The sequence below is a fragment of the Coturnix japonica genome, chromosome 1 (genome assembly GCF_054131305.1).
Source record: "Coturnix japonica strain WE chromosome 1, WE-NBRP24, whole genome shotgun sequence".
NCBI lineage: Eukaryota > Metazoa > Chordata > Aves > Galliformes > Phasianidae > Coturnix > Coturnix japonica.
Window position 1 is genome coordinate 144,374,455 of NC_140663.1, and position 27,298 is coordinate 144,401,752.

General features: G+C 37.4%; 1 protein-coding gene across 2 annotated transcripts in view; it reads left to right on the forward strand.

Annotated features, from left to right (window-relative positions):
* KLHL1 (kelch like family member 1) overlaps positions 1–27,298 on the forward strand; it is a 178,843-nt gene that overhangs the window by 81,143 nt on the left and 70,402 nt on the right. The window contains exon 1 of one of the 2 annotated variants that reach the window (XM_085553973.1): positions 25,311–25,495. The exons of the other annotated variant lie outside the window; for it this stretch is intronic. Within the exon in view, the coding sequence (XP_085410099.1) occupies positions 25,451–25,495 (45 nt within the window). The 5' untranslated portion in view covers positions 25,311–25,450. Of the gene's footprint in view, positions 1–25,310; positions 25,496–27,298 lie in introns of those variants that run through there. 2 annotated transcript variants of the gene reach the window in all.

Below are 27,298 nucleotides of genomic sequence, written 5' to 3' on the forward strand. Positions count from 1 at the left end.
GGGGTTGAAACTAGACGATATCTGAGGTCCTGTTCAACCCAGGCCTTTCTATGATTTTGTGATAGCATTCTGTGTTAGTATGCTGGCACATGACATCAAAGGCTGGTGTCATGGCAATAGAGACTGAACCTTGCTGCCAGCATTCCCTTTTATTATACTATATTTTATTATTTTATTGCTGTGCAACAGACGGCAGCAGAGAGGTAGTCTGACAAAATGGTGTCTGTCATGGAAGTGCATATGATGCAAAGGGGTGGAACTGAACTCCTCCATGTGGAAAAAAATGTACACTTTGACATTCGTCCACACTTTCTGAATACTTATGGAGATTAGGCAGTGGATGTGAGCACAGTGAAGTGGTGGGTGATACGTTTCAGCAGCGGTGACAGTGACATGAAATACACACCATCTTCCAAATGGCCTTGCAGATCTTTATGAACATGGAATGAGGGTTCTTTTTCACCACTCGCAAAAATGCATAGCTAATGGTGGTGACTATGTTGAAAATTAGTGCTTTGTAGCTGAGAATTGTCTGTATTGATTAGTGTTATTGTGCTCTTTGCATCTCTTTTCATTTCCGTGGGAGTAGGTAGAAGGCATTACTTTCAGAGCTGTGTACTTATGCTCGCATTATGCTTTTACATAACACCCTAAAAGGGCAAGATGGAGCTTTGGAAATTTCTTTACATAGAAGAAGAGCTGCTAAAGAGCAAACCACTAGTATTTTTGTATTCTTTTATCTTCAAAAGATAAGCAATTTCTATAATCTTTATTTGTCAAATTTGATTATAATTTAGTTCCCTTAAACCATGAAATCTAGAGAATTCCTGAATAGAATTTTTTCCACAATGCAAAAATCCATTTCTTAGCATGGAATAATAAGTTTGTGAGCAATGAAATTTGTACACTTCTTTCTTTGCACTCCTTGTTTTATTTATAAATGGATCTTGAATAGCCACATTTTAAATTAAAGATTTTGAACACATTAAAAATAAGGGCAAAAATTGCATAGTCTCATTGATACCTTTTCTTTGTGGCACATCAGATTTCCTGTGGGCTGTTTTATTTCTGAGGTGTGAAATTGCGTTGCTTTTTTTCTTTTCTTAATTGAATCTGTTAACTTATTTTGCAGCACAGACACCCATGTCTGACTTAAGACTTCTGTACTTCTAAATGACAATCTGGGTTTTTACTGGCACATCACCTTCAGTACGTTTTCATTCTGCAAAGCCATATGTCTTAAAATTATAGTTTCCTTATTTGTTATCGAGTTACATGATAGTACAGAGACCTGCACATGTAATGCCTATTTAAAGAAACAAACCATCAAAATGGAGAGTATCAATGAACTAAAGCAACTGCATTCTTCCACCTAACACTTTTAATAACAGTTCTGTATTATTCTAGTTTCTTCTGTTGGTAATATGTGAAGGGATGATAACTTTGAAAGACAGTTTATCAACTTGTCAAATCTGTCAAACTTGTCAGAAATCAGAGCTGTAGTATATTATCTATCTTTTTGTAGAACAACCTATGATGGTAACCTTACTGAAATGCAATTCTTTTTTGAATATATGACTTGATATCATTTATTTTATTTGAACCACTATATATTTACTTTTGAAGTGTTGTAATAGACCAGGGTAATTTAATAAACTCTGTGGCCTTAAAGTACTACTAGCTATTTTCACAACAACTACTTTTCTACATTCATAAATCTAGGGAGAGGAAAATATTTGAACAATCCTTGTTAATTTAATAAACTGTGACCTGAAAATAGTTCTTCTTATAATAACTACTTTTCTGTGCTTGTAAATATCAAGAATTGTCATATTATGTTTTAAACAGATAACTGCCTTTTGGCTTTAAAACATGGGAAAAGCTTAAATATATATATATACTGACTATATATATAATAAATATATAATATTTAATATATTAATATTATATATTAATAATATATATATTAATAATTAATTGATAATATATAACAAAGTATATATATATATATACATATTATATATATATATATATACTTTATTATTTGTACCTTAACTTGCTTTATCTCACAGTCAGTATGGTTCTGCCTGTGCTATGACACATAGATAATGCTTAGAAGTTTAGAATTTGACATTCCAAGCAGTGCTACCAGTTTCTGCATCTCAATATTTGTCATTTAACTAAAGTCCACGGAAAATTGAAATACCTTGTAGTTACAGGTTTTCTGTCTGTCAGTGCTCTACTTGTGAAAAAAGTCTGCTGAAAGCCAAGTGGTCATATGCATCAGGCAAAAACCCAGGAGTAGCACTTGATTGCTGAGCTTTGCTGCTTCAGAGCTGTCCCAGCCAGAACCACAGTGACTGATGGTGAGGTACATTGGAGTTTCGGTTGGTTCCTTTACCAGGGGAACCCCAAAGCCCCAAAGTGGCCCAGCAGCTCTCACGAGAGTGGCTGAGGTGGTCTGGGGGTTGCCAGGGCAGCAAAACCACATTCATACCCTTTGCTTTGGAAATACCTGGGAGTACAGTGTGGATGCCCCATCCCTGGAGGCATTCAAGGCCAGGCTGGATGTGGCTCTGGGCAGCCTGGTGGTTGGTGACCCTGCCCATGGCATGGGGGTTGAAACCGGATGATCTTTGAGGTCAATTTCAACCCATGCTATTCTACAACTCTATGATTCTATGATCTTGAAATATGATCTATTAGTTTGAATAGTGAGATGATAGAGCTTTATTCTGCATTTTTATTTTGCTATACTCTGAGTTGCTAGACATAAACTTTGAAAAATTACTTTGACGCTCTTGAGTAGGAGGACAACCAAATGTAAAAATTCCATGTGTAGAAGAATGCGTATGAATAAAATGACTGATGTGTCAAAATATTAGATTTATAAAGGACCCTAATGTACGTTACAGTTCTGAGCCTAGGAGACAGAATGTTTGCAAGTGCTGTGAATGAATTGAATGCAGGAGGTGTTTAGTATTTCTTAGCTACAGTTCTTTGCTTCACAGTGCATGGGTCATTATTCTCAGTTCAGGAAAACATCATTCAAACTTAATTATAAGCATGTAAGTAATCTCAGTGACATATACTGACTCTGTAAAGACCCTTTAACTTATGAATAATTTTGATTATACTGCAGATGGAGCAACAATTTCATTTACATAAAATGTGCCATATGCACATTCATTAAATGATCTTTTATGGTGAAGAACGTCAATGATGATGTTATTAGTTATATTTATTCTGTAAGCCACCAAATTTCAGAGCTAAAACTTATTGATGTGGTTAGGGTAAGGACTGATATGCAAGGTCTTTCCTATCTAGTTTCACTTACAGCAGCTTATCCTGAGGCATGCAAACAGTGACACTCCACATAAATCAATCACTTTTATGTTTAATACTGTTTGACATCTTCATTAATGGCCTAGAGTATAGGATGGGCAAGTTTCTAGATGTCCCCAAAATACATGGCAAAGATGATCTGTGTGTTTGAGGGTGGGACTGCTTTCACAGAGGTATGGATAGGATAGAGAATAAGCTAATAGGAACCACCTGAATTCCTGCAACCTGAAGGCAAATAATTCTGTGCACGAGTAGAGGCTGGTGAGCAACTGTCTGGGAAGCAACTCTGCAGAAAAGGATCTGAGGGTTCTGGTGAACCACAGTTAATCATAGAATCATAGAATCACCAGGGTTAGAAAAGACCTAAAGGATCATCCAGTCCAACCATTCACCTATTACCAATAGCTCCCACTAAACCATGCCCCTCAACACAAAATCCAGTTGTTCCTTGAACACCCCTAGGGTCGGTGACTCCACCACCTCCCTGGGCAGTGCATTCCAGTGCCTCACCACCCTTTCTAAGAAGTAATACTTCCTAATGTCCAGATTGAATCTCCCCTGCTACTGCTTGAAACCATTCCCTCTAGACCTACCATTAATGACACAAGAGAAGAGGCCGACCCCCAGCTCACTACAACCTCCCTTCAGGAAGTTATAGAGAGCAATAACGTCTCCCCTGAGCCTCCTCTTCTCCAGGCTGAACATTCCCAGCTCCTTCAGCCTCTCCTCATAAGGCCTGTGCTCCAGACCCCTCACCAGCTTTGTAGCCCTCCTCTGAACACTTTCCAGGGCCTCAATGTCTTTCTTGCAGTGAGGGGCCCAAAACTGAACACAATACTCAAGGTGCGGCTGCACAAACACCGAGTACAGGGGGACAATTACCTCCCTGTTCCTGCTAGTAGCACTGTTTCTGATGCAAGCCAAGATGCCGTTGTCCTTGGCCGCCCGGGCACACTGTCGGCTCATGTTCAGCCGAGCATCAATCAGAACCCCCATATCTGTTTCCTCAGCACAGTCCTCCAGCCACTCTGCCCCAAGCATGTAGTGTTGCCTGGGATTGTTGTAGCTGAAGTGCAGGACGTGGCATTTGGTCTTGTTGAACCTCATCCCATTAGCTTTAGCCCAGCTCTCCAGCCTCTCCAGATCCCTCTGTAGGGCCTTGCTACCCCAGGCAGATCCACACTCCCAGCTAATTTAGTGTCATCTGCAAACTTACTGAGGGTGCACTCTATGCCCTCATCCAGGTCATCAGTAAAGATATTGAACAGAACTGGCCCCAGCACCGGCCCCTGGGGATCACCACTCATGACTGGTCTCCAACTGGATTTAACTCCATTCACCACCACTCTCTGGGCCCAGCTCTCCAGCCACCTCCTTACCCAGCCAAGAGTGTACCAGTCCAAGCCATGGGCTGCCAGCTTCTGCAGGAAAATACTGTGGGAGACAGTGTCAGAGGCTTTGCTGAAGTCTAGGCAGACTACATCAACAGCCTTTCCTTCATCCACCAGATGGGTCACTAGATCATAGGAGATCAGGTTGGTCAAGCAGCACATGCCCTTCGTGAACCCATGCTAGCTAGGCCTGATCCCCTGGTCATCGCGCAATCTCCCTCAAGACAATCTGCTCCATAACCTTTCCTGGCACCGAGGTCAGGCTAACAGGCCTGTAGTTTCCCATATCCTCCTTACAACCTTTCTTGTAAATGGGAGTCACATTGGCAAGCCTCCAGTCTTCTGGGACCTCACCAGTCAACAAGGAGTTTGAACATGAGCCAGGAATATACAATGATGGCAAGAAATGCCAAGAGTCCAGGGACGTATTAGAAGAACAAGAGGTGATCATTTTCATCTGTTTGGAACTTCTGAGACCATATGTGATGGGCTGTGTGCAGTTTGGAGTTCCTCAATACAAGAAAGGATTTAATGCAGCAGAAGTCATAACCAATCTGACTGGGCTCTGGAACACAGAGCATACTAGAAAAGTCTGAGGAAAATGAGACTGTTCAACCTAGACAAAAGAGAGGTAAGGGAAACCTTTCTGCTATCTACACCTACCTGGTTAGAGAATAGAGAGAAGTTGATATAGGAGGTACAGCATTATAGAGTGGGAGGCATACTCAAATACTAGAAGAGCAAACGCAATTGAGTTTGTGCAGCCTTACCTTGGATATGTTCAGGACTATGATTCTATGATTCCATGACTTGACTGAAAATGTGGCAGGACAGTCTGACCTAGTTAAATATGCACTGAGCAGGGTCACTTCCCATCTGAATTATTCTGAGTTCATCACCTGTATGCTTCCAGTGGGTCTGAGTGGAATAACAAGGGAAACATGGAGCAAAAGTTCAGATTTTTTTGGTGTTGTTGTTTAATTTCTTTTTTATTTGTTAAGCAATATGCAGCAGATGGGATTACCAGAGCTAACATTTAGTTGACTTTTATTAGGAACAAGCTATTGATAACATGCCAGCAACAAGTTAGCAGTGACAAACTGAAATTTCAAATCATTCTGTGTTTTTGTGTTTCTTCTTATGCTGTCAGGCAGACATTTCCAAAATATACTATTGTACAAAATGTCCTACTTGCACCATAAATAGCAAGTATAGATCTGACATAAGACTTGTGCAGGTTGAGTTCAAACAGTAAGGAGCTTGATCTGTAAGGTGTATTTTGTTTTTAAGGATAGATAGATAGTTTATCAAAAACCACAGGGAATCCAGACAGCAACATACTTCTCACTACATTTGTTTTACCTGTTTTCTGTTGTTGCCTCTTTAAAATTCCTACTCAAATATTTGTCCACCTAAGAGGATATGGTGTTAGATTACAATATTGAAGAAAATATGGAAAAAAAAAATATTGCTGGTAAGTATTTGTTTAATAATGCAAGGTGTTATTATCTTAACACTCAGAGAAAAAATAGAAATAACTTTGAGGAAAATACTCAGAAATATATATATATGTGTGTGTGTGTGTATGTATATATAGCATTTAAATACACAGCAATATTTATTTATGTTTAGTTTTAAAGGGAGAGTTAAATGTTTATTCAACTGTTGCATTTTCTAGTGTAATAAGAGCATTGTACATACTGCATGGAGTTTTAAAAGTGATATAGTGCTGTTAAAAATGTTTAGTTTTGAGATCTCAGAATGCAATTTAAACATGTGTATAAAAAGATCTTGAGACTTGCTTGGGATGTTAAATCAGGAATATAGGATGGCTCCATATAGTTGTGACTAAAATGGATGACAGTCCACTAATCATATTTTTCAAAGTGTTTGGAAAGCTGTAACTGTTTATATTTATGCTTTTTACATTGTGGGTTCTCCTTAAATATATATAATATATATATATATATATATATTTAACTATATATATAATATAGTGTACTGTGTTCATACTTAAAAATATTTGTATCCCCAAGCCACTGATAACAGAAGTGAGGAGATGTCTCACAACCTTCCTGAAATGATCAGAGAGTCTCTGTGACCATTTCTAAATTATAATTCTCACTCTTTTCTTATCATATCAAAACATCTCTGTAAAAAATATTGTGCATTTTTTACATTTCGAAACATAGACAGAGTATATTTTGTGAGGGTAACATTTTTTTTCTCTTTACGTCTTTAAGTTAATCTAGCAACAGGCAAAAGTGAGAAAGACTGAAACAGAATGCAAACACAAAAGAGAGTCCTCAAATGCTTTTCATGATCTTTCTTTCAACCAGAATGGAAAATTTGATCTTTTATGTACAAAACTAATCTGTGACTAATGTATTTTTGTTGATAGTATTACTTTCTTAAAATGTCACAGAGCCTTTTTATCTATCTATCTATCTATCTATCTATCTATCTATCTATCTATCTATCTATCTATCTATCTATCTAGTTATTTATTTATTATTGTTTCAATTCAGGACATTTAACTATTATTATGTCTCATGCTTTCAGTTTCTCTTTTCATCTTTTCAGAGATTTAAGACAAAATTAATAGATCACCTTTTCACCTTTCTGGTATTTTTAAGATGCTTGTTTGAATGTAATAATCAGCACTTAGCACAGTATGCTGCTTTTTTATAAATTCTACTTAATACAGCTTTGACATGGCATGTTACAGTACCACTCCATCAAGAAACAGTAGGAGAACAGGAAAGTAAGAGTATTTTGAGAAGTAGCATATGGACAGCAAAATAATTAACAGGAAATAGAGAAGTCAACTGCTGTTAGTAAAATGCTGTGAAATCTACAGGAAAATAGTTAAGCAAGTGGTTTATTATGTGTTAATCACAATCTGATGACTCCTTTATCATCTGGAACTTCCATCTTTCTTCTTAAATGACATATAAAAAGGTCATTATGGCAGAATTGTGTTGTTCCTGGAGAGTGATGCTTTCCATTCTCACCTGAATGATCTTTCTTACATTAGATGCATGTATATTTTAATATGTCTTTAAAGTTTATTCTAGCTCCAGAGAGCTTAATATTCGGTAGCAGAGGTGGCATCACATCATGTTAATAGTTAGAATGTTTCAAAATACTACCAAACTACTGTGATATAACGTTTTTTTTCAGTGAATTTAGTGATGGCTTTTCTGTCAGGTCAGCAGATCTACATCTCATTTTGCCAAGTGAAGAATATAACAATTTGTAATCCCACCTTGTCTCACTGATCTGTAGACATTAATAAATTATTCTCCTCAGAGGTAGCTTGGATCAAGTAGACTTTTAACATAAAAAGGATGGGTGGATGCCTAAAATCAGTTAGGTTAAATCTGTGACAGTGCATACCTAACTACAGATATCACACTAACAAAAACACTAACCTTAAAATATTAAGTTGAGTGAATTTGAGGCATTATCTTGACATTAAAAAGAGAAAAAAAAAAACCAAAAACAACACATGATAGGTTAATTTTTTAGCAGTAATGTAAAAGCCTTTGAAATTGCAAATTAGCATAAAATTGAATACCTTACCTTTGTGCATGTCTTTGTACAGACTGGAGGCATACGTCCCTGCATTGGGAATAAACATTCTGTTTGTTTTCACAAAAGGCTATTCAAGAGTGGTTAAATACACAGTACAAACAAACAAATAAGAACTAAACAAGAAACAACACCAGAATGCATAGGTTACATTTATAGTAAAGTATTAAAATTTGAAGGCTAAATTCATTGTATGGAAGTTCCAGTAATGACAAAATATGGCATGACATAACATACAATTGCACCTACAATTATTTTCCCGGTACTTCTGAATTTAGCAGAGGTCTTTTAAAGGAGAAAGAAAATTTACTGGTACTTTTCTGTGGATATCTCTGTGAACAAAGAGAAGCATGTTTAAACAACTGAAATGTAGAATAATTGAAGTACATGGGTCATGGGAGTGTGCAAATAAATAACACTGGAGAGGGTGACAGAGCTGAAACTAAAGTGGGGAGCCCTAGTAGGAAAAACAGAGGAAAAGAAGATACAAGAAAAGGAAATGACAGAAAACTTGTTCTTAGGCATTAGGCTATTACTGAGAAAATAATCAGAAATCCTACTCTCAAAAAAGGGTACACTCAATTCCCTCATCCAGTCATCAATGAAGATGTTAAACAAGATGGGCCCTGGAACCGACCCCTGGGGGACACCACTTGTAACAGGTCGCCAGCCGGACTTAACACCATTAACCACTACCCTCTGGGCACGACCCTCCAGGCAGTTCCTTATCCAAAGAAGGGTATACCTGTCTAGGCCACGGGCAGCCAGTTTCCTCAGGAGAATACTGTGAGAGACCGTGTCAAAGGCTTTGCTGAAGTTTAGATAGACTGCATCAACTGCCTTACCCTCATCTACCAACCTGGTCACCCAATCGTAGAAGGAGATGAGGTTGGTCAAGGACAGCTTGCCTTTCATGAATCCATGCTGGCTGAGCCTGATTCCTTGGATGTCAAGCACATGCTGTGTGATCTCTCCCAAGATGATTTGCTCCATGAATTTCCCTGGTATTGAGGTAAGGCTGACAGGCCTGTAGTTCCCCGGACCCTCTTTACGACCCTTCTTGTAAATGAGAATCACATCAGCAATCCTCCAATCCTCTGGGACGTCTCCAGTTAACCAGGAGTACTGGTAGATGGTGGAGAGCGGCTCAGCAAATACCCCTGCCAGCCCCCTCAGCACCCAAGGGTGGAGCATGTCCAGTCCCATGGACTTGTGGAAGTCCAGGTGGAGGAGGTGCTCTTTAACTGTCTTCACTTGAATCACTGTGGGTGTATTCTGTGTTCCATCCCAGACTTTCAGATCAGGGCATAAAGTGCCCTGAGGATAATAGTTCTACCCATTCCCCACTGCATCAAGTAAGGGGTGGACATTTTCCTTGGTTCTCCTCTTACCACTGATATATTTATAAAGAAATTTTGTATTCTTTTTTACTGTCATGGCCAATCTAAATTCAAGTTGGGCTTTAGCCTTCCTAGCTTCTTCCCTGCGTACCTTAGCAACTTCCTTGTAATCTCCCCAAGTAGCCTGTTCCTGCTTCCAGAGGACATAGACTCTCTTTTTCTTCTGGAGTCTCAACAATAGATCCCAGTTCATCCACACTGGTCTTCTTCCGCTACGGCTCGCCTCGTGGCATTTGGGTACAGCCTGTTCTTGTGCCTTTAAGATTTTTGTCTTGAGGAGCATCCAGGCTTCCTGTATCCCTTTACCCTAAAGGAGTGACTCCCAAGAAACCCCTGCAACAAGTGTCCTGAACAGGTTAAAGTCTGCCCTCTGGAAGTTCAAGAGAACAGTTTTTGACTAGTCACCCTTCTGACATCTCCAAGAACAGAGAATTCTAGAACTTTGTGGTCGCTCTGCCCAAGACAGTCCCCAACTTTCACATCTTCCACCGGTCCTTCACTGTTAGTGAAGGGCAGGTCTAGCAGGGCACCACTCCTGGTAGGCTCATGTACCAGTTGTTTAAGTAAGCTATCTTCCACACACTCCAGAAACCTCTTGGACTGCTTTCTCTGCGCCATATTATATTTTGGTCACAACAACCCCAGGCAATCCTACAGACTTGGGGAGGAGTGGTTGGAAAGCTGTCTGATAGAAAGGGACCTTGGTGTCCTGATGGACTGTGAGCTGAATTTGAGTCAGCGGTGTGCCCAGGTGGCCTAGAAGGCCAATGGCATCCTGGCTTGTATCAGGAATGGTGTGGTGAGCAGAACAAGTAGGGAAGTTATCCTGCCCCTGTACTCGGCACTGATAAGGCCTCACCTCAAGTACTGTGTTCAGTTTTGGGCACCTGAATTCAGAAAGGACGCTGAGGTGCTGGAGCAGGTCCAAAGGGCAACAAGGCTTGTCAAGAGATTGGAGAGTATGCCCTATGAGGAGAGGCTGAGAGAACTGGGTCTGTTTAGTCTGGGGAAAAGGAGGCGGAGTCTCCTCTCACTGGTTATAGGTGTCAGGATAAGGGAAAATGGCCTTAGGTTGCACCAGAGTAAGTTTAGTTTGGATGTTAGGAAACACTTCTTTACAGAAAGGGTTGTTAAGCACTGGAATAGGATCCCCAGGGAGTCACCATCCCTGAATGTGTTTAAAACCCGTTTGGATGTGGTGCTCAGGGACATGATTTAGGAGAGGGTTGTTAGTGTAGTACGGTTAGGTCATGGTTGGTTGGACTTGATGATCTTTAAGGTCTTTTCCAGCCTGAGTGATAGCTGTGGAACAAGGTCAACCCGGGGACAGGCCTGAGCGATTGCACCTGAATTGCTACATAACAACAGACGAAGCAGTTGAAGCAGAAACCATGGAATGGGGATGTCATGAAGCGTCTTGCCGACTGACCCATAACATCATGATTTATGCAAGGGAGGACTCTGGGAGTGGGAAGGGGCATGCGCATGTGAGGTTGTGTTATTGGGTGTATGGGATGAGCCTGCATGGAAGCCATTGCTGGTATTTAGGGAATGTAATGCAGCAATAAACTGTGAGTAAACTCCATGGTATACTTGACTGTGCCTCTCTCCGGATGGGGTCCATTCTGGACGGGTCTGGCCTGGGGTCAGTTGTCGGAAACGACAGCAATTCTCAATGATAATATTCTAAGTATATCTCTAATGATACATTCAGTACTGGTAAAAATAATAATTTAACATAAAGTTTAGCACACTTAAGCAGTTTCAGAATCTAACTCTTCACAGTATTCTGGCATTGTACAAGTGCCTTTCAGTACAGTAGAGCCAGGTACTGGAGAACTCTAGTAAGGAGATACTGGGGAAAAACAGGGAACATCATCTGGAAATATTTCTTATAGTGCCAGAGAAACAGATTTGTCCACGTTTTCATTTCCTCAAACTATAATTAAAAAGTGGATGGTCAAGACTTGGGTCTTTCGATCTCATTGGCATGGTACTCCATCCTAAGATTTAGAGTTGCTATGAATTCTGGTTCCTTAAATGTTCTATTTTAGTCACATTTGGAACATTTCTTATAGTACTGCAATCTTTCAGAGTTTGAAGTGTTGTCATGGGAGCATCATGACCTTGCCTTGATCAGGGTTGAGCATCTGCATATAATAAGCCATGACTAACAATATGTTGCAAAAAAAGGCAGTGTGATAAGGCTTGGTACAGGCTATGGGACAGCAAGTGAGAGGGTAAAAGAAAATAAATAAATAAATAAAAAGATAACTGAAATTGCTGCAAATATGGTTCATGACTGATTTGATTTTTGGCCTGTGTGCCACCTCTGCAGTAAAATGATCACCTAGATTAGCCTTGATCACCAAGGTTCACTGCTTCAGAGCTGTCCCAGACCAAACAGCAGCAACTGACCACGAGGTACAGGGGGATTTTGGTCAGTTCTTTCATCCAGGGAACCCCAAGATAATAACAGTCTAGCAGGTCTTGTGAGAGTGGCTGGTGTGGTGTGGGTGTTGCCTGGGCAATTGCTCTGCATTCACACCCTTCCTAGAAAAAGTCTTGGAGCAGGGATGGAGAGGAGGGATCAGGGTGTGTGAATCTAGTGGGCAGTTCAAACACTGAGAAACAGGAAGCCACCCATTCACGGGACTACACAGTCCCCATGGGACTACTGTGAAGTGAGTGGTAAGTGTGGGGCACCTGTTAATGGCCTGGTCATGTGGCAAGGGCCGTGCCGGGACTACCAGCAGCAGGGCAGAGCTGATCAGTCACACCCCGTTAAAACTACCGGAGTAGTGCTCTTGAGTCTGCTGGTTTACCATGACTGCACCCCAGCAGAAGGCTGTTAGCAGGAAAAATGTGGAGACCCAGACAGAGGTCCCAAAACAATATGCTACTGCACAGGTCTCAGGCTGCAGTGAGTGCCAGAGCCTGGCCTGACCAGCTCAATGACCTCAGTGACTTACTCAGCCTTGTGGTTGACCTGAAGGAAGAGGTGAAGAAGCTGAGGAGCATAAAGGAATGTGAGAGGTAGATTGATTGGTGGTGCCAAACCCTATCACCCCGAGATCTTAGCAGCCAGCTGAGGCTCCACATGGAGCACGTCACCCATTGCTGCCTTGCAAACAGGCAACAGAGGGGAACCAGCAGGCAGACTGTGTTCCTGCTGCAGTGAACCCCTTGTCTTCTCCTCTCTCCAGCCACAACAGTGAACACTTGGGGGGTGTAGGGCAGTGGCAGAAGGCCACTGCTCAGCAATGCAGGCACACCCTCCCAGAGATTTTGCTTTTGGTTGTTAGTTAGGGTAGTATGGTTAGATTGTGCTTGGACTCTATGATCTTTAACATCTTTTCCAACCTGAGTGATTCTATATGATTCTAAAAGATATGGGGGCCAGAAGGACAGGGGTAGGAGGATATTGTTGAGCAGGCATTTAACATTGCACTGGAGAGTGTTGCATTTCCTCAAGACTAAGCTATGCCAAGCCACAGTTGGGGACAGCCTCAGTAACTGTAACTGTATGTGGGTGGGTATGTGTAGGAGTGTGAAGTTTTTCCTAACACAGCTTATCCATAGCTTTGGTTCAGTTATTAAATTGAACTTTGCAGAGTCACTGCGTCTGGTACTCTTTTTCCCACCCGCTCCCCATAACATTTTTCCTCATATTCTTTTTCTCGCCACTAAAAATACCATGGTGTCTAAATTTGACTGGGAATATTCTTTAATATTCTGTATCAGAAATGAGTCCTTTTTTAAAAAATGTATTTATTATTATTTTTATATTATTTTATTTTATTTTATTTTATTTTATTTTATTTTATTTTATTTTATTTTATTTTATTTTATTTTATTTTATTTATTTATTTTTAATGTCAGTATATTATGTTTTAAAACTATTAAATTTTTAGAGCTCATTTGGACTTAATGTTGTTAAAGACTTTGTAACAGATGATGTCTTCAACAAGGCAGATTGTGTAAAAAGAATTATTTCAAAATATTCCCAAACCCTTTATTTAAAAATCAGAAAAGTGTGTTTTCATCTTTATTAAAAAGCTTATCAACTGCTTTGGAACTGCTTTCTTTATGCTACCTATTCTGAAAAAGCTGCACTGTATGTATACAAAAACAGTAAGATCAACATATAAAGTATATGAGAAGGTTAGGCCAAGTGTTGTATCTGTATGCAATGAAATGTAATGACATGTAATGTACATAGTTCCACTTTTCCTCTCCAACTCTTCTGCAAAATAAGGCACTTATTTCACTTTACCTCTCTCCCTCTCTATCTCCATTCCTTCCTTTTCTGTCCTTTCTTCCCTCAATTTTTCTCTTTTTCCTGCTTGTCTGCCCTCTCTCCTTACCTGCTTCCCTTCTTCCCTTCCTACCTTTTTGTTTTCTTCCCTTTACTCTGTTTACATACATCCTATACAGATGTTTTACCTCTCTCATTTCAAAGCAACACTTAGAATGTGCAACTGAAACCCTTAGAACAAAGCTGGGCAGGAAGATAATGGAGGAAAAAATCAGTAGGGATTACTAGAAATGACAGTGTTTTAGTTTCATTCTTTGTTTACCTCACTCATTCATTACTTCCTGTCATTTTATTCTTTTTATAATATAATCTTGTTGCCTCCATCTATTCCTGAGGGACTCCAAATGAATTCAGTGGGTTTTTTAAAATATATCTCAGTACAGATGATGGTTTGTTTGGAATTTTTTCTTGGTAAATACTGATCTTCATTACTGCTTGCAATTTGAGCAGTTAAAAATAAATAGCATTATAAGCAGGTCTTGAATTACTGGATACTCTATTCTAGTTGAATTCTATTACCTTGAGACTTCAGTAATAAATTGCAACTTAAATAGTATAAACCCTGATGACTTCATCTAAATACAAGTTGCTATTTTTATCATCATATTAGTGAAGATAAAGCCAGAATATAAATAATAAAAATTACTTGATCAAACTCATGAAATATGTAGAATCTAAATATTTTTCTTCTACTATTAACATACATATATGTGTCTCTTTTTATGTAAATTGTCTAATTCTATTATGACCATATTCACCAAAATGTTTGTTAATTTCTAAATCACAGAGTCACAGAATCACAGAATGACCCGGGTTGGAAGGGACCTCAAGGATCATGAAGCTCCAACCCCCCTGCCTGGCAGGGCTACCAAACTTCCATGTTTACTAGATCAGGTTGCCCAGGGCCCCATCCAACCTGGCCTTGAACACCTTCAGGGATGGGGCATCCACAACGATCCTGGGCAGCCTGTTCCAGCACCTCATCACTCTCCTAGTAAAGAAATTCCCCCTAACGTCCAACTTAAATCTTCCCTCTTTCAACTTAAAACCGTTTCCCCTTGTCTTACTAATATCAGCCCCTTCAAAGAGTTTACACCCCTCCTTATTATAGGTTCCCTTCAGGTATTGAAAGGCTGCAAGGAGGTCATCCTGCATCCTTCTCCAGGCTGAGCAAACCCAGCTCCCTCAGCCTGTCCTCATAGGGGAGGTGCTCCAGTCCCCTTGACCATCTTCGTGACCCTCTGGACCCTCTCCAACAGCTCTATGTCTTTTTTGTACTGAGGGATCCATACCTAGACACAGTATTCCAGATGAGGCCTCACAAGAGCAGAGTAGAGGGGGATAGTCACCTCCCTATCCCTACTGGCCACCTCTCTCCTGATGGAGCCCAGGATACTCTTTGCCTTCCGAGCTGCAAGAGCACACTGCTGGCTCATGTTAAGTTTCTAACTGTATATAAGAAACGAGCTAATATAAAATAGTCCCTTTCTGAAAGCACAACCCATGCTGAAATTGAATTAAAACAATATTTGTTTCTGTTTACAAGGGTTTGCATTTTCCAGGGAATGGCTAAATCTGTCAGTTATGGATAATTTGCTGTCCCCTAGGTAGAGCAAGTAAAAATAGTATTTTCTAGAGCATAAGATGAGAGAATAGACAACATTCAGCCTATGGAGAAAAAATAATAACAACAAACAAACAAAAAACACCTCTTTATTTTAGTGATGGCATTTGTCTTTGGAAAAACTTGTTTAAGTATAATTGCTTCTGAATTATTTCGGAAACTAAAACATTATTCCAAAGAAGGATCTATTACTTCTTGAAAGGAAATAGCATTTTTTGAATTTGAGATCATTATTACATCAACTACTATAAACTGATGAGAATAGCAAAAATAAACCATCAAATTTAACTTGACATAACGTCATTAAAGTCATTAGAGTTATGCTGTTTTATACCAGCCGTCAACCTAGCATGTGTACTTTTAGAGTAACTCTGTTAAATCTGCTCATATCTTTTTGTGTATTGTATACTCCTCATATGTATTATCTTCATTTGCAGCTCCTGCAATTATTTGTTCGAAAGTATTAGGAGCATATTTAGTGTTAACCTATATAGTTAGCATTTTGCAGTGTTTAAATGATTTTAATATAGCTTGAGTGTCATCCACAAGGGAAACATTACTGAGAACAAGATGTAAAAAATCATGTGGACACTTCTTGGGGTTTTCTGTGTGATGAAACTGTTTGGGAAATCTACTACTTAACAATGATGGTGCTATAACTGGAACTCATGAGGATATTCTACTTCGGCATCTGTGATAAAAGACTGGCAATTGACTCTTATAGTTAAATACTAAAGTAATTACTCAAAACTCTTATTCCACAAAAGACTAGGTTTAGAAACAAATAGCTGCATTTCGTTCTTCTCTTTGCTAGCATTTTAGAACACCAGAAATATCAGCTTCTAGTTGAATCTTTAGTTACTAAATTCTTGCCTAAAAATTTTAGAATGAAAGTTTAAGTTTAGTCACGTAGGTAAACCCTTATGTAAAATGTTTCTGTTTGTCGTCAGTATTTCTGTTTTATTTTATTCATAGAACTCCCTCTGGTGGATTATTAACAATATGAACATACTTGACTTATTGTTTAACAAAACAGAATAGAGTCTCTGAATCTCTACTAAATAGATTTCAGTAAGCATTTCTCCTATGTTATTTATCTTGATGGTTACATATGTTTATTGTATCTTAGTACTGATTCTCAGTGTATGCCTGGTGTATCTGCATATATGCAGTGTTGTTATACCCTACCAGACAAAGAGATGTTTGATGAAAGCCAGTCTCAGGTTGATGTCACAGTCCAATTAAGGATAACAGAGGTTATGCTTACCCTTTATCCAAAGTTACTATTTCTCACTGTCTTTTCCCATCATAAGGTTTGTATGTGTTCTTGCCTGATTTTGACCAATTCCCAATCATAACAATTCCTGTCCATGATATTTTTAAGTGATTTGATTATCAGAGTGCTGGAACACCTCTCTAACAAAGACAGGCTAAGGGAGCTGGATTTGTTTAGCCTGGAGAAGGCTGCGAGAAAACCTTGTTGCATCATTTGAGTATTTAAAAGGGGATTATAAACAGAAGGGGAATCAACTTTTTATAAAGGTAAACAGTGATAGGACAAGGGGGAATGGTTTAAAGCTCAAGGAGAGAAGGTTTTGATTGGATGTGAGGGGTAAGTTCTGTACAGGGTGAGGTGCTTGAACAGGCTGCCCAGAGAGGAGGTGAATGCTGGAGGTGTTCAAGACCAGATTGGATGGAGCCCTGGGCAACCTGGTCTAGTACCACATCTGGAGGTTGGTTGCCTACCCTGTGGCAGGGGTGTTGGAACTTTATGATTCTTTGAGTCCCTTCCAACCCAAGCCATTCTGATTTTGTTATTCTATGATAATTGTTTCTAAGTGCAGTAAAACCCTAAATTCCTTGAGAGCTGGTCCACCTAGTTATTATATGGTAGCATGGCATATTGGTTTTTAGTCCTATTTATAGTCAGGTTTCATCATTTGTAATTTGGAAGAAAATGAAAAACACTGCTGATAAAGTCTGTGAATGCTACAACATTGTTAGGGCAATAATTAATCATGAAAAACAACAGCCACAGTGAACTGTCTGGATTAATTTTTAAACCTAGCACTAGCAAGCCAATTGTTTTTTAATAACAGTAAGTTATATACCCTGGAGCATAGGGATGGAGAATGAAGGATCTGAATGTGAAATGGAATTGTATGTAAGAACAGCCAAGTCAAAGAAAGCTAGAACACAGGGAAGAGAGACTCAAAATGTAGGCTATGTAATTAGTTGCAAACTGGTTTTCACACATCTAACTAAAAATCTTATATTATTTCATGTGAGAAACTAGATTTTATACAGATAATAACGACATGATTATTGTAGACGTCATTTACAGTTGTAAAAGGATATGACTTTATTACAGGAAAGAAGAGAGAAATACAAGTGGTAAATGGAGCAAATGGTAGGGAAATAATAAGGGATAACAGAGATAAAACACCTTCTGATAAATGGACAATAGAATACTAAAATTGAGATAAGTGCCTCTTAGAGATTCTCAGGATTAGAATTTTAAGTGGATACAGTTTTATGTAAAGTTGTATGAGTGGGAGTTATTGCTAGGGACCTGAACTTCACAAATTCATGAAATGTGGGAAATAAGTGTTGCAAATAAAAACAGAGGCAGTCATTTCTGGATGTTGCAACTTACCACTAAATAGTTACTATGCTGAAAAGAATTCATGACTATGAAATGTGAGAGCATCACTGAAACACTGGTAGCTGAAGACGGAATTGCTTCATATGATCATACACAAACTGTACTTAAAATGAGGGATAAATAAATACGAATGATTTCATTCTTGATAGCAAAAGAGAAAAATGCTGTTATTGTATGCTAGTCTACTGGATTTAACAGCTTGATGACTAAGATATTGAGGAGATTTAGATCTTGAAACCAAAGATATAAAATAAGCGTAGATATAAAACTACCTAGAATTTTTTATTCCCAGAAATAATGAAGTGGGTTGGAGAGAAGGGTTCTTAGTGTCTCAAAAACAAGCCCACAAAATCAACTTAGAAATGTGCTGTAAGTATTCAAGTAATGTGGAAAATATAATAAATTGGGAAAAATTAAGAAGTAGATACAAAAAAAAAAAAAAAAAAAAAAAAGAGATAAAATAGGAAGAAACAAGTTCAGAGTTACATTGCTTCCTAATGGAGTAAAAATAATAATAATAATAATTGTTTGATCTAGGAAAGATCACAGTACTTCTTGCATTGAAATGGAGATTAACAGTAATTAAGTATCTGTTATGAATCATAAAAGAAACCTTTAATTCCTTTGAATGATTATATTAATTTCAAACATATGGAACAAGGCAAGATGTGCATCAATGAAAACTTCCTGAAAAGAAAATTATCACGGTGATGATGAATGTATGTCATGATTTGTATGGGGATAGAGTTATTTTTTCTTTGTAGTGGCTCATATAAGGCCACGTTATGGATTTATTTATTTTTTTTTAAATTTATTTAATGATTTTATTTGCTTTTCTTTTGTGTGTGGCTTTTGCTTTCCCTAGTAAACTGCTTTTATTTCAACGCACAAGTTCTTCTGCTTTTACCACTGGGTTCTGTTACCTGGGTTTAAAGTAGAACAAGGTAAAGCACAGAGTTCAACATAAATGCAAGTGATATGTGTGTATGAGTGTTCCTTTGTATGTGCATATACATACAGGTGTATGCATATGTATTTAGACACGTGTATACTTCTATACATATCTTCATGTATATATGCAGAACATGTCCCAGTCACACTGAAAATAAGACCAAGTAAGATCATGTCAGACTTAACCAATCTTTTATTTTAATAAGATGACTGAGATTTCTTAGGGGAAAAAATAAAAATAAAAAAATAAATAAAAATAAAAAAAAAAAAACCTAAAAAATAGAACAAGCCTAATACATTTGGACTTCAGTAAAATGTGTTATGTGTCTGGACATTTTAGCTGTAGAAAATCTATACAGGAATAGATAAAGAACTCCCTTGTGCCTCAATATGGTGCTATGGCAAAAAATAGCTTATTTCTGGATGTACTGATGGATTTTGGAATGCTCGGTACATGTTACCACTTTTAAATAGAACTTGATGTTTGAAGAACATGAAGAAAAGAGACACACTGTATTACAAGAAAAGATAATATAATTTACAATGAATGTCTGAGAGTGCTTGGGCTATTTCAGCATATTAAAAATAAGAGAAGACAATATACTTGATTACAGTGAATGTCTACAGGGGGAAACTGCTGTGAACTAAATAGCTCTTTAACCATAGCAAGAGCCAATTTAGTTTAAATACAGTGAAATTAAGGTTCACTTTTCTATCAAGAAAAGTGCTTAAATGCTGGAATAGCTGTAGAGGAAATGGTGAATTCTTCATCTCTAGATAGTGTCATCTCAGGACTGAATTAATGCGTTTTAGTAAAATCTTGGCAAAGCAGAAATTATTCTCATTACCAGGGTAATTGGTGAGCTGTGTGTGCAGAATGTATTTGATATTTAAGAAATTAGATTAATGATCTAAACAGTCTTCTTGGATTTAATTCTAAATATCAGTGACATGATAATCTATGTATTTCCTTATTAGTGTTGGTATATGCTATTTTCTGTTATAAAAACACAAGAGAAAAGAAGGCTTCTGTTCATTCATTTTGAATACTGAATACCAAGTAAAGTGGAACTGAGTGAGAGGAAAGCCAGATTCTCATTAGCAGATAGCACAGGAAAGGAAATATTTTTGAGTTTAGGATAACATAAGAGAGGTTTTGCCAAACAAGGCACCCACAGTACCAGAGAGAACAGAAGATTCTCAGCTTATTAGGAAACATACAGTTCCCTGAAGGTTGGAGATAATGAATAAAATACAGTTTTCTCACAAGTGATATGTAGAATTTGTTGCAGTGCAGGAGTATGATGCAGTTCAGTCAATAGGACTTTAGTTGATTTTGGTGTGTTTATGAAGGGAAAGATGTACGGTATTTAATTTGTTGCCCACTTGATTCTATATCCTTTCCTTGTAGCTAACCATTCTTTTGAAGACCTGATGGTTCATATTTCAGTACCATGAATGTATGAGATTCCTTCACATTTTATGTAGCCTTGTGACTGCACAGTTCAGCAGAATAAAAATGGTAAACATAGTTTATTGTTAAGCTAACACAAACAATGGCTATTCTTTTCTTGTGACTATTATAATGGCTTTAGAATAGCATATCTGGAGCTGAAAACCACTTCATAAAATGATATAACATGAAATCAACAGCTTTTACTGCTTCCTGTAATATATTTATATAACTAAATTAACGTAAAAGATATCCATGCAGCCCACATCTAATTTTCACTCTTCATTTCAAAAATAATTGTCAGTAATTAACTACTTTTTTCCTACTAAAATATTAGGCATCTCTTAAATTCATACAGTGCAGTCTTCATATGCGCTTTTTAAAATTCAGAATGCCTGTTGACTTGTGATATTAGCTGCTTAGTCTAAGCTTGCTATCCAGACTTCCTCTGTCATCAGTGGTGAACCTTTTTTAACCTTAAATTCCATTTCTTCTTCTGATCTGTATAGCAGAGGTAGTAAAAACGATCTCTGAGATAAAGTCTGAAGATAACTAAAAATTGGTGACTGATACATATCTGAAAGCTAAAGTGCACTGCAGAAAAGTTAATAGATAAATTATTTATGTGGTTTCAAATACTTCATTAGGTTTCAAAAGTGTTGTTCGGAAAAATGTGATTCCCAGTTGGTCAAATAATATTAAATAAAAGTTAAGGTTGATTTAGAATGTTAGATGGTTGTTGTTTAAAATGTTACATTGTATTAAAATATTAGGTGATTGTTTACTGATGTTTATCTACAGGAAGTATTGAATATATCTATCTATCTATACATTTATTTATTTATTTATTTATTTTGCTGGTGAGATTTCTAATTAAATTTTAAAAGAATACATAGCAATATTGCCATAAAGTATGCATACGTGACACGTGGAGAAAAGATTGAGTTTTACAAGTCATTTAATTAATTAAACAAAATGTAGCGCTGTTTAATTTTTTTTTTTTTTGTGCATGTGTTATTTAATCACGTAAGTAAAAGCTTTAAATACCAAGGGGCATATTGTATGTTTCGAAGTATTACTGACTTACTTCATATGGTGCTGGTGCAGTTGTAGAGTTTGATAGAAATTGATGTGAAAGTACAATTAATGTCAGTCTCCGTGATACTCAGAGAACACTTTCAACGCTTCCAAATCCTCATTTATAGAGAAATATGAGTGCTGTTTGTTTCCTCAAAGAGTATACTGCTAGCTACAATAAATGAAAGTCTCAGGAAAGACTCAAATAGTGCAATCTATCAGACACAAATCTGTAGTTAGCAAGTTCCACATCTGTCTCCTCTTTAGCTTGCTTTGTGCATGTAAAAAATCTAAGCATTACGCATAAGCTTCCAGACTATACTCCAGTACCCATATATTTTAGAAGTTGCCAAAATATGTAAGTTCTTTTCAAAGTTACAGTGTTCACTGGAAAAGGTAATTCTTTGAAACAAAGACATTAGCTTCCAGTGGTACACATAAACAGACAGTTATATATAAACAGTTACTCCATTGTCATTAGTTGGGTAAGCTGCGATTTCTTATTTGCTACTGTGATTTAATATATATTCAGCACATGTATTTGTTTTATGAGAGAGCAGGTTATAGTTTCATTCCTTCCTTTTATAACAGAAAAGCTTTCATGGATTTATTAAAACAAAAAACAAACAAACAAACAACAACAACAAAAAAATGTAAATAGTCATGTATTCTAGGTTGTAATTGGCTGTGTATAAGGATAGTATATTCATTTTGCTTAGAAAAAAAAATGTCCTTTTCCTTTATTTGACTTTCTAGAGTACGTTCTAAATAAATATAAATATTAATGAATATTTAGGATGCAGTAAGTCTGAAAAATGTACAGCTTTAGATGTTTTTTTATTACTAAGTCTTCTTTCCCCAGTATTACAATGCAAACTACTTAATAATTATGCAAATTATATCTAAGTGGCTCCTTGCATGCTGGGATCACAGATGCCTACAATGAGAAAGAGTATTATAAATTCATTTAACAAATACATGCAAGAAACTAGAACCATTTTGGGGGTGCAAAGAAACAGCTTTTTGTCTTTTTATTTCAATGCACTCGTTACTTAGTTAATTATGTACCTGTGTATTTTTGTAAAGGTAGTAACGAAAATGTGAATGAAAGTGAGCTTATCTTACTGAGCCTTCTCTGAGATGTTTCCATCAGTGCTTATGGTATCTGATTGTCTTACATCCTGCAGTAGAATTCAGTTGTTTTAAAATGAGTTGTCTAGACAAAGCTGCTTAAGAACTCAGTCTGTTACAGGAGGCAGTCTTTTATAAAAATACTGCCGTAAAAACAAATTAACAGTGAAAAGGTTTTTCATACAGTTAATTACATTAAATTGAGGTTGTGTTAATTCTGGCATATTATTTTCTAATTCTCATAATACAAACTGATCTTCATAAATGCAGAATGTTTCACAGGCGTAGTCCTGGCATAAGAACTTATATTTGTATACACTTCTGTACAAAACTGCACTTACAGGGAATACCTTTTACTCTTTCTGGGAGTGTATGGCAAGACAGAGCCATGCTCAGAAAGGATCCGGGAACTAGATATATTAATAGAATTGCAGGTGCTCTTTTCTTGTGACACTAAGGCATATCTGGCCCATTATGTATCATAACCTCTTAGATCCAGGTTTTTCTTTTAAAATCCTTGGTGTGTCTTTTCTTGTATGAATTTGGAGATTAAAGATATTAGGAAAAAAGCAAACAAACACACACACACAAATATATATATATATAAAATTACATATTTTATATATATATATAAAAGTTTTTCTTACTCTTTGCTGCTATATTTAAAAGTTACAAATTCAAGTTTTGTTTTCAAGATAGCTGCTTTCACGTGAATAGGAGAAAAGCTAAAAGACATTATAGTGATACTGTTAGTATTACTGAAATAGGAAAAAAAAAAAAAAAAAAAAAAAAGACTGAATTTTCCAATTTAAAAACATTTATTCGCAGTGGTGGAGTAGCCATTGTAGCAGGTTTATTGTAACAATCTCTGTTCTTGAGTATATTCAAAGCCAGAGTCAACAAAGCCCTGATCTACATTTGAAATGAGCCCTGATTTGACTGGAGTTTGGACTGAGCAGCCACCAGAGACCATTTCCCTCTTTCTACCAAAAGTTATGTTTCTATTTTACGGCCATTAATTCTAAGCTTATTGCATTTCATCACTGTCCAATCAAAGGAAAATAGAATCACAGCTGGTTGTTTTTTGAGTATTATATCTGATGTTCTCTGATTTTCAGTTTTCAGTAGAATTTATTCCTTCAGTAGTGATTTGTTTTTTATTGTTCTCTGCTCATGAGATAAGTGTTATGATTTAGAATACATTCAAAACCCTGCAGTGGGGTGACTTTAGTGTGAGTTTATGTATTCGTATATGCATTTCTGTACATATATGCTTACTTGCTATCCAATCTCCCATTATCACAGGATCACAGAATTGCAGGGGTTGGAAGGTACCTCAAGAGTCCTTTGATTCCAACTCCCCTGCCAAAGCAGGTACATACAGTAGGTCTATATGTAGGCATCCAGATGAGTCTTGAACATCTCAATAGACGGAGACTCCACAACCTCTCTCTCTTGGCAACCTGTTCCAGTGTTCTGTCACCCTTACCATATGGAAGTTCTTCTGCAATGTCAGTATGGAATTTCCTATGTTTAAATTTCAGGCCATTACTCCTTGTCCCATTGCAGCACACCACCAAAAAGAGCCTGACTTCATCTATTAACCTCCCATTTCCCTTTAGACATCTATAAACACAGATCAGATACTCTCTCAGTAGTCTTCGCCCCAGGCTGAACAGACTCAGGTTACTCAGCCTTTCCTCATATGTGAGATGCTTTAGGCCCTTTATCATCTTCTTATGGCATTCTGCTGGACTCCACAACATCCCTGGGCCACATGTTCCAGTGCTCCATCACCCTTACTGTGAAGAAGTTCTCATGCACATTTGGGCGGAACTTCCTGTGCTTCAGTATATGGCCATTTACCCTTGTCCTGTTGACTTGCACCACTGCAAAGACTCCAGTGTTGTCCCTTTGCTTCTCACACCTTAGATATTTATAAGCACTGATCAGATCTTCTTCAAGTCTTTCTTCCTCAAGGCTAACAGACCCAGATTGCTCAGCCTTTCCTCATAAGAGAGGTGCTTCAAACCCTTTTATCATCTTTGTGGCCCTCCACTGGACTCTTTCCAGCAGACCAGTGTCTTTTTTGAACTGAGGAGACTAGAACTAAATACAGTAGTCTAAATGTGGTCTCACCAAGGCAGAGGGAAGGATAACCTCCCTCAATCTTGTGGCCATGGTTTTTTGTTTGTTTTAATGCACCCCAGGATACCATTAGCCTTCTCAGCCACCAAAGCACACTTCTGGCTCATGGCCAACCTGTTGTCCACGAAGACCCCCAGGTCTTTCTCCACAAAGCTTCTTACCAGTAGGTCCATCCCCTAACCTCTGCTGATGCATGTGGTTATTCCTCCCCAGGTGCAAGACTCTACACTGCTCTCCTCCCATCTACCCTGCCAGTGATGACATCATAGAAGACTATCAGGTTGGTCACACATGATTTCCCCTTGGTGAATCCACGTTGACTGCTCCTGATAACCAATTCCAATTGCTTGGAGATGGCATCCAGAACAAGTTTTTCCACCACCTCTTTAGGGACAGAGGTGAGGCTGACTGGCCTGTAGTTTCCCGGGTCCTCCTGCTTTCCATTTTTGAAGACTAGATTGACATTGGCTATCCTCCAGTCTTCAAGCACCTATCTTATAAAAGATACAATTTATTCAATAGTGTCCTTAGTAGTTAAATATTATTCACATCTCTGTAATTAAAATAATATAACAGAAATACAGTAATTATTGTAAGCTATGAAGAAACAGCAGCTGCTACCTAGAATAAAAGACCTACAAGATCATCCAGTCCAACCATCCACCTATCACCAATAGTTCTCACTAAATTATGACCCTTAACACAACATCTAACTATAAACAGCTGATTGTAAACTAGGTCCATTCTGCTGGTAATTTTAGGTTAGAGAAGTTATATATATATATATATATTTTTTTTTTTTTAAATGTACTGTGTCAAAAGCCAAAACTCTCAACAGTGTAACTGTGAATTTTACTGAATTACTGCAGTGCAGTTCTAGGACGGTCAAAGTGTGGAGTTTGTAAGTAGTTTAGCACACACAAATTTAAAAAATATATTTAGAAGGTTTATTATTATTATTATTATTATTATTATTTTATTTTATTTTTACTTCTTATTTAGTATTTGGTTTCAGTTAAAATGACTACTAAATGTGAAATATTTTTGGAGACTAAGAGAATAATAACATTTTTCCCCTATGATCATTAATTTCTCCATCATTCATTAGAGGCATTTTTACGTTAATGACTACTTATTTTTAATTAAAGTTTGAAGAACAGGAGTATGAGGGGAAAAAAAACAAAACACAACATTTCAATGCTTTGGCTGAGGTTTCAATTCATTCAGAGCATTATCTTAATTACAATATTCATTAACCATTTATGAATCTTTTTTTTTTTTCTTTTTCTTTTTTTTTTTTTTTTAAACAGATATATCTGACTGCATTTGCTCTGTGCTTTATTCCATCACATTTCACAGGCTAAATAGGGTTAGGTTAGGTCAGTGAATGGTTATGAGATTACTAGTTAATTTGTAGGTGCTACCACAAAAATCTCCCGAACAATATTAAGGATTAAGAATAAGAATCCTATTTGACTCCTGAACACTTTGATGGTGTATTGTAGGATACAGTATTGTGAAAACTGTAAAAGCAAGGCCAGAACCACTCAAATCCTTAGAGCTATTAAAGACCCAAGAGATTATTTTAAGCTCTTTCTTTTTTTTTTTTTTTTTTTTTTAATTTTTAATTTTTAGGTTTTTGTGTTTGTTTTGTTTTGCTTCTTTGTTTTGTTTTGTTTTTTGTGCTAATGGACTTGTTAACCAGAGTAAAGTTCATAATAAGAATGTGTATGTATGAGTGGAAGGCAGATGAGTTCAAATGGCAAATTAGACGTACATTTTAATGTTGAGGATGATTACTTCTGAAAGCTACCGCAGAAGTGGCAAATTATCCATCTCCAGATGTCTTTGAGATGATGCCTTTATAAGGAAGCAATCTTCAGTAAAACAAATGTTATTAGGTTCAATAGAAGGGTAACGCAACTGAGAAGGAAACAAAGACAGTTCCCTTCTGTAATAAGAAACTATATCATGTAATCCCTTTTGCATCCCGTATTCTTATACTGGCTGTAATAGACCTTTTCCCTGCCTGCCCCACTAGAAGTCTGTTCCAGAGTTTTATCCTTTAAAAGCAAAGAATATTTTATTTTATGATTTCTGAAGAGCCTGTAGCCCTCAATCACTGTATGCTAGTTGTGAGAGTTGTCCCTCCTCCTTCAAAGAGTTCCCAGAAGATCCTACAGGACAGTTCAGAGGTATTT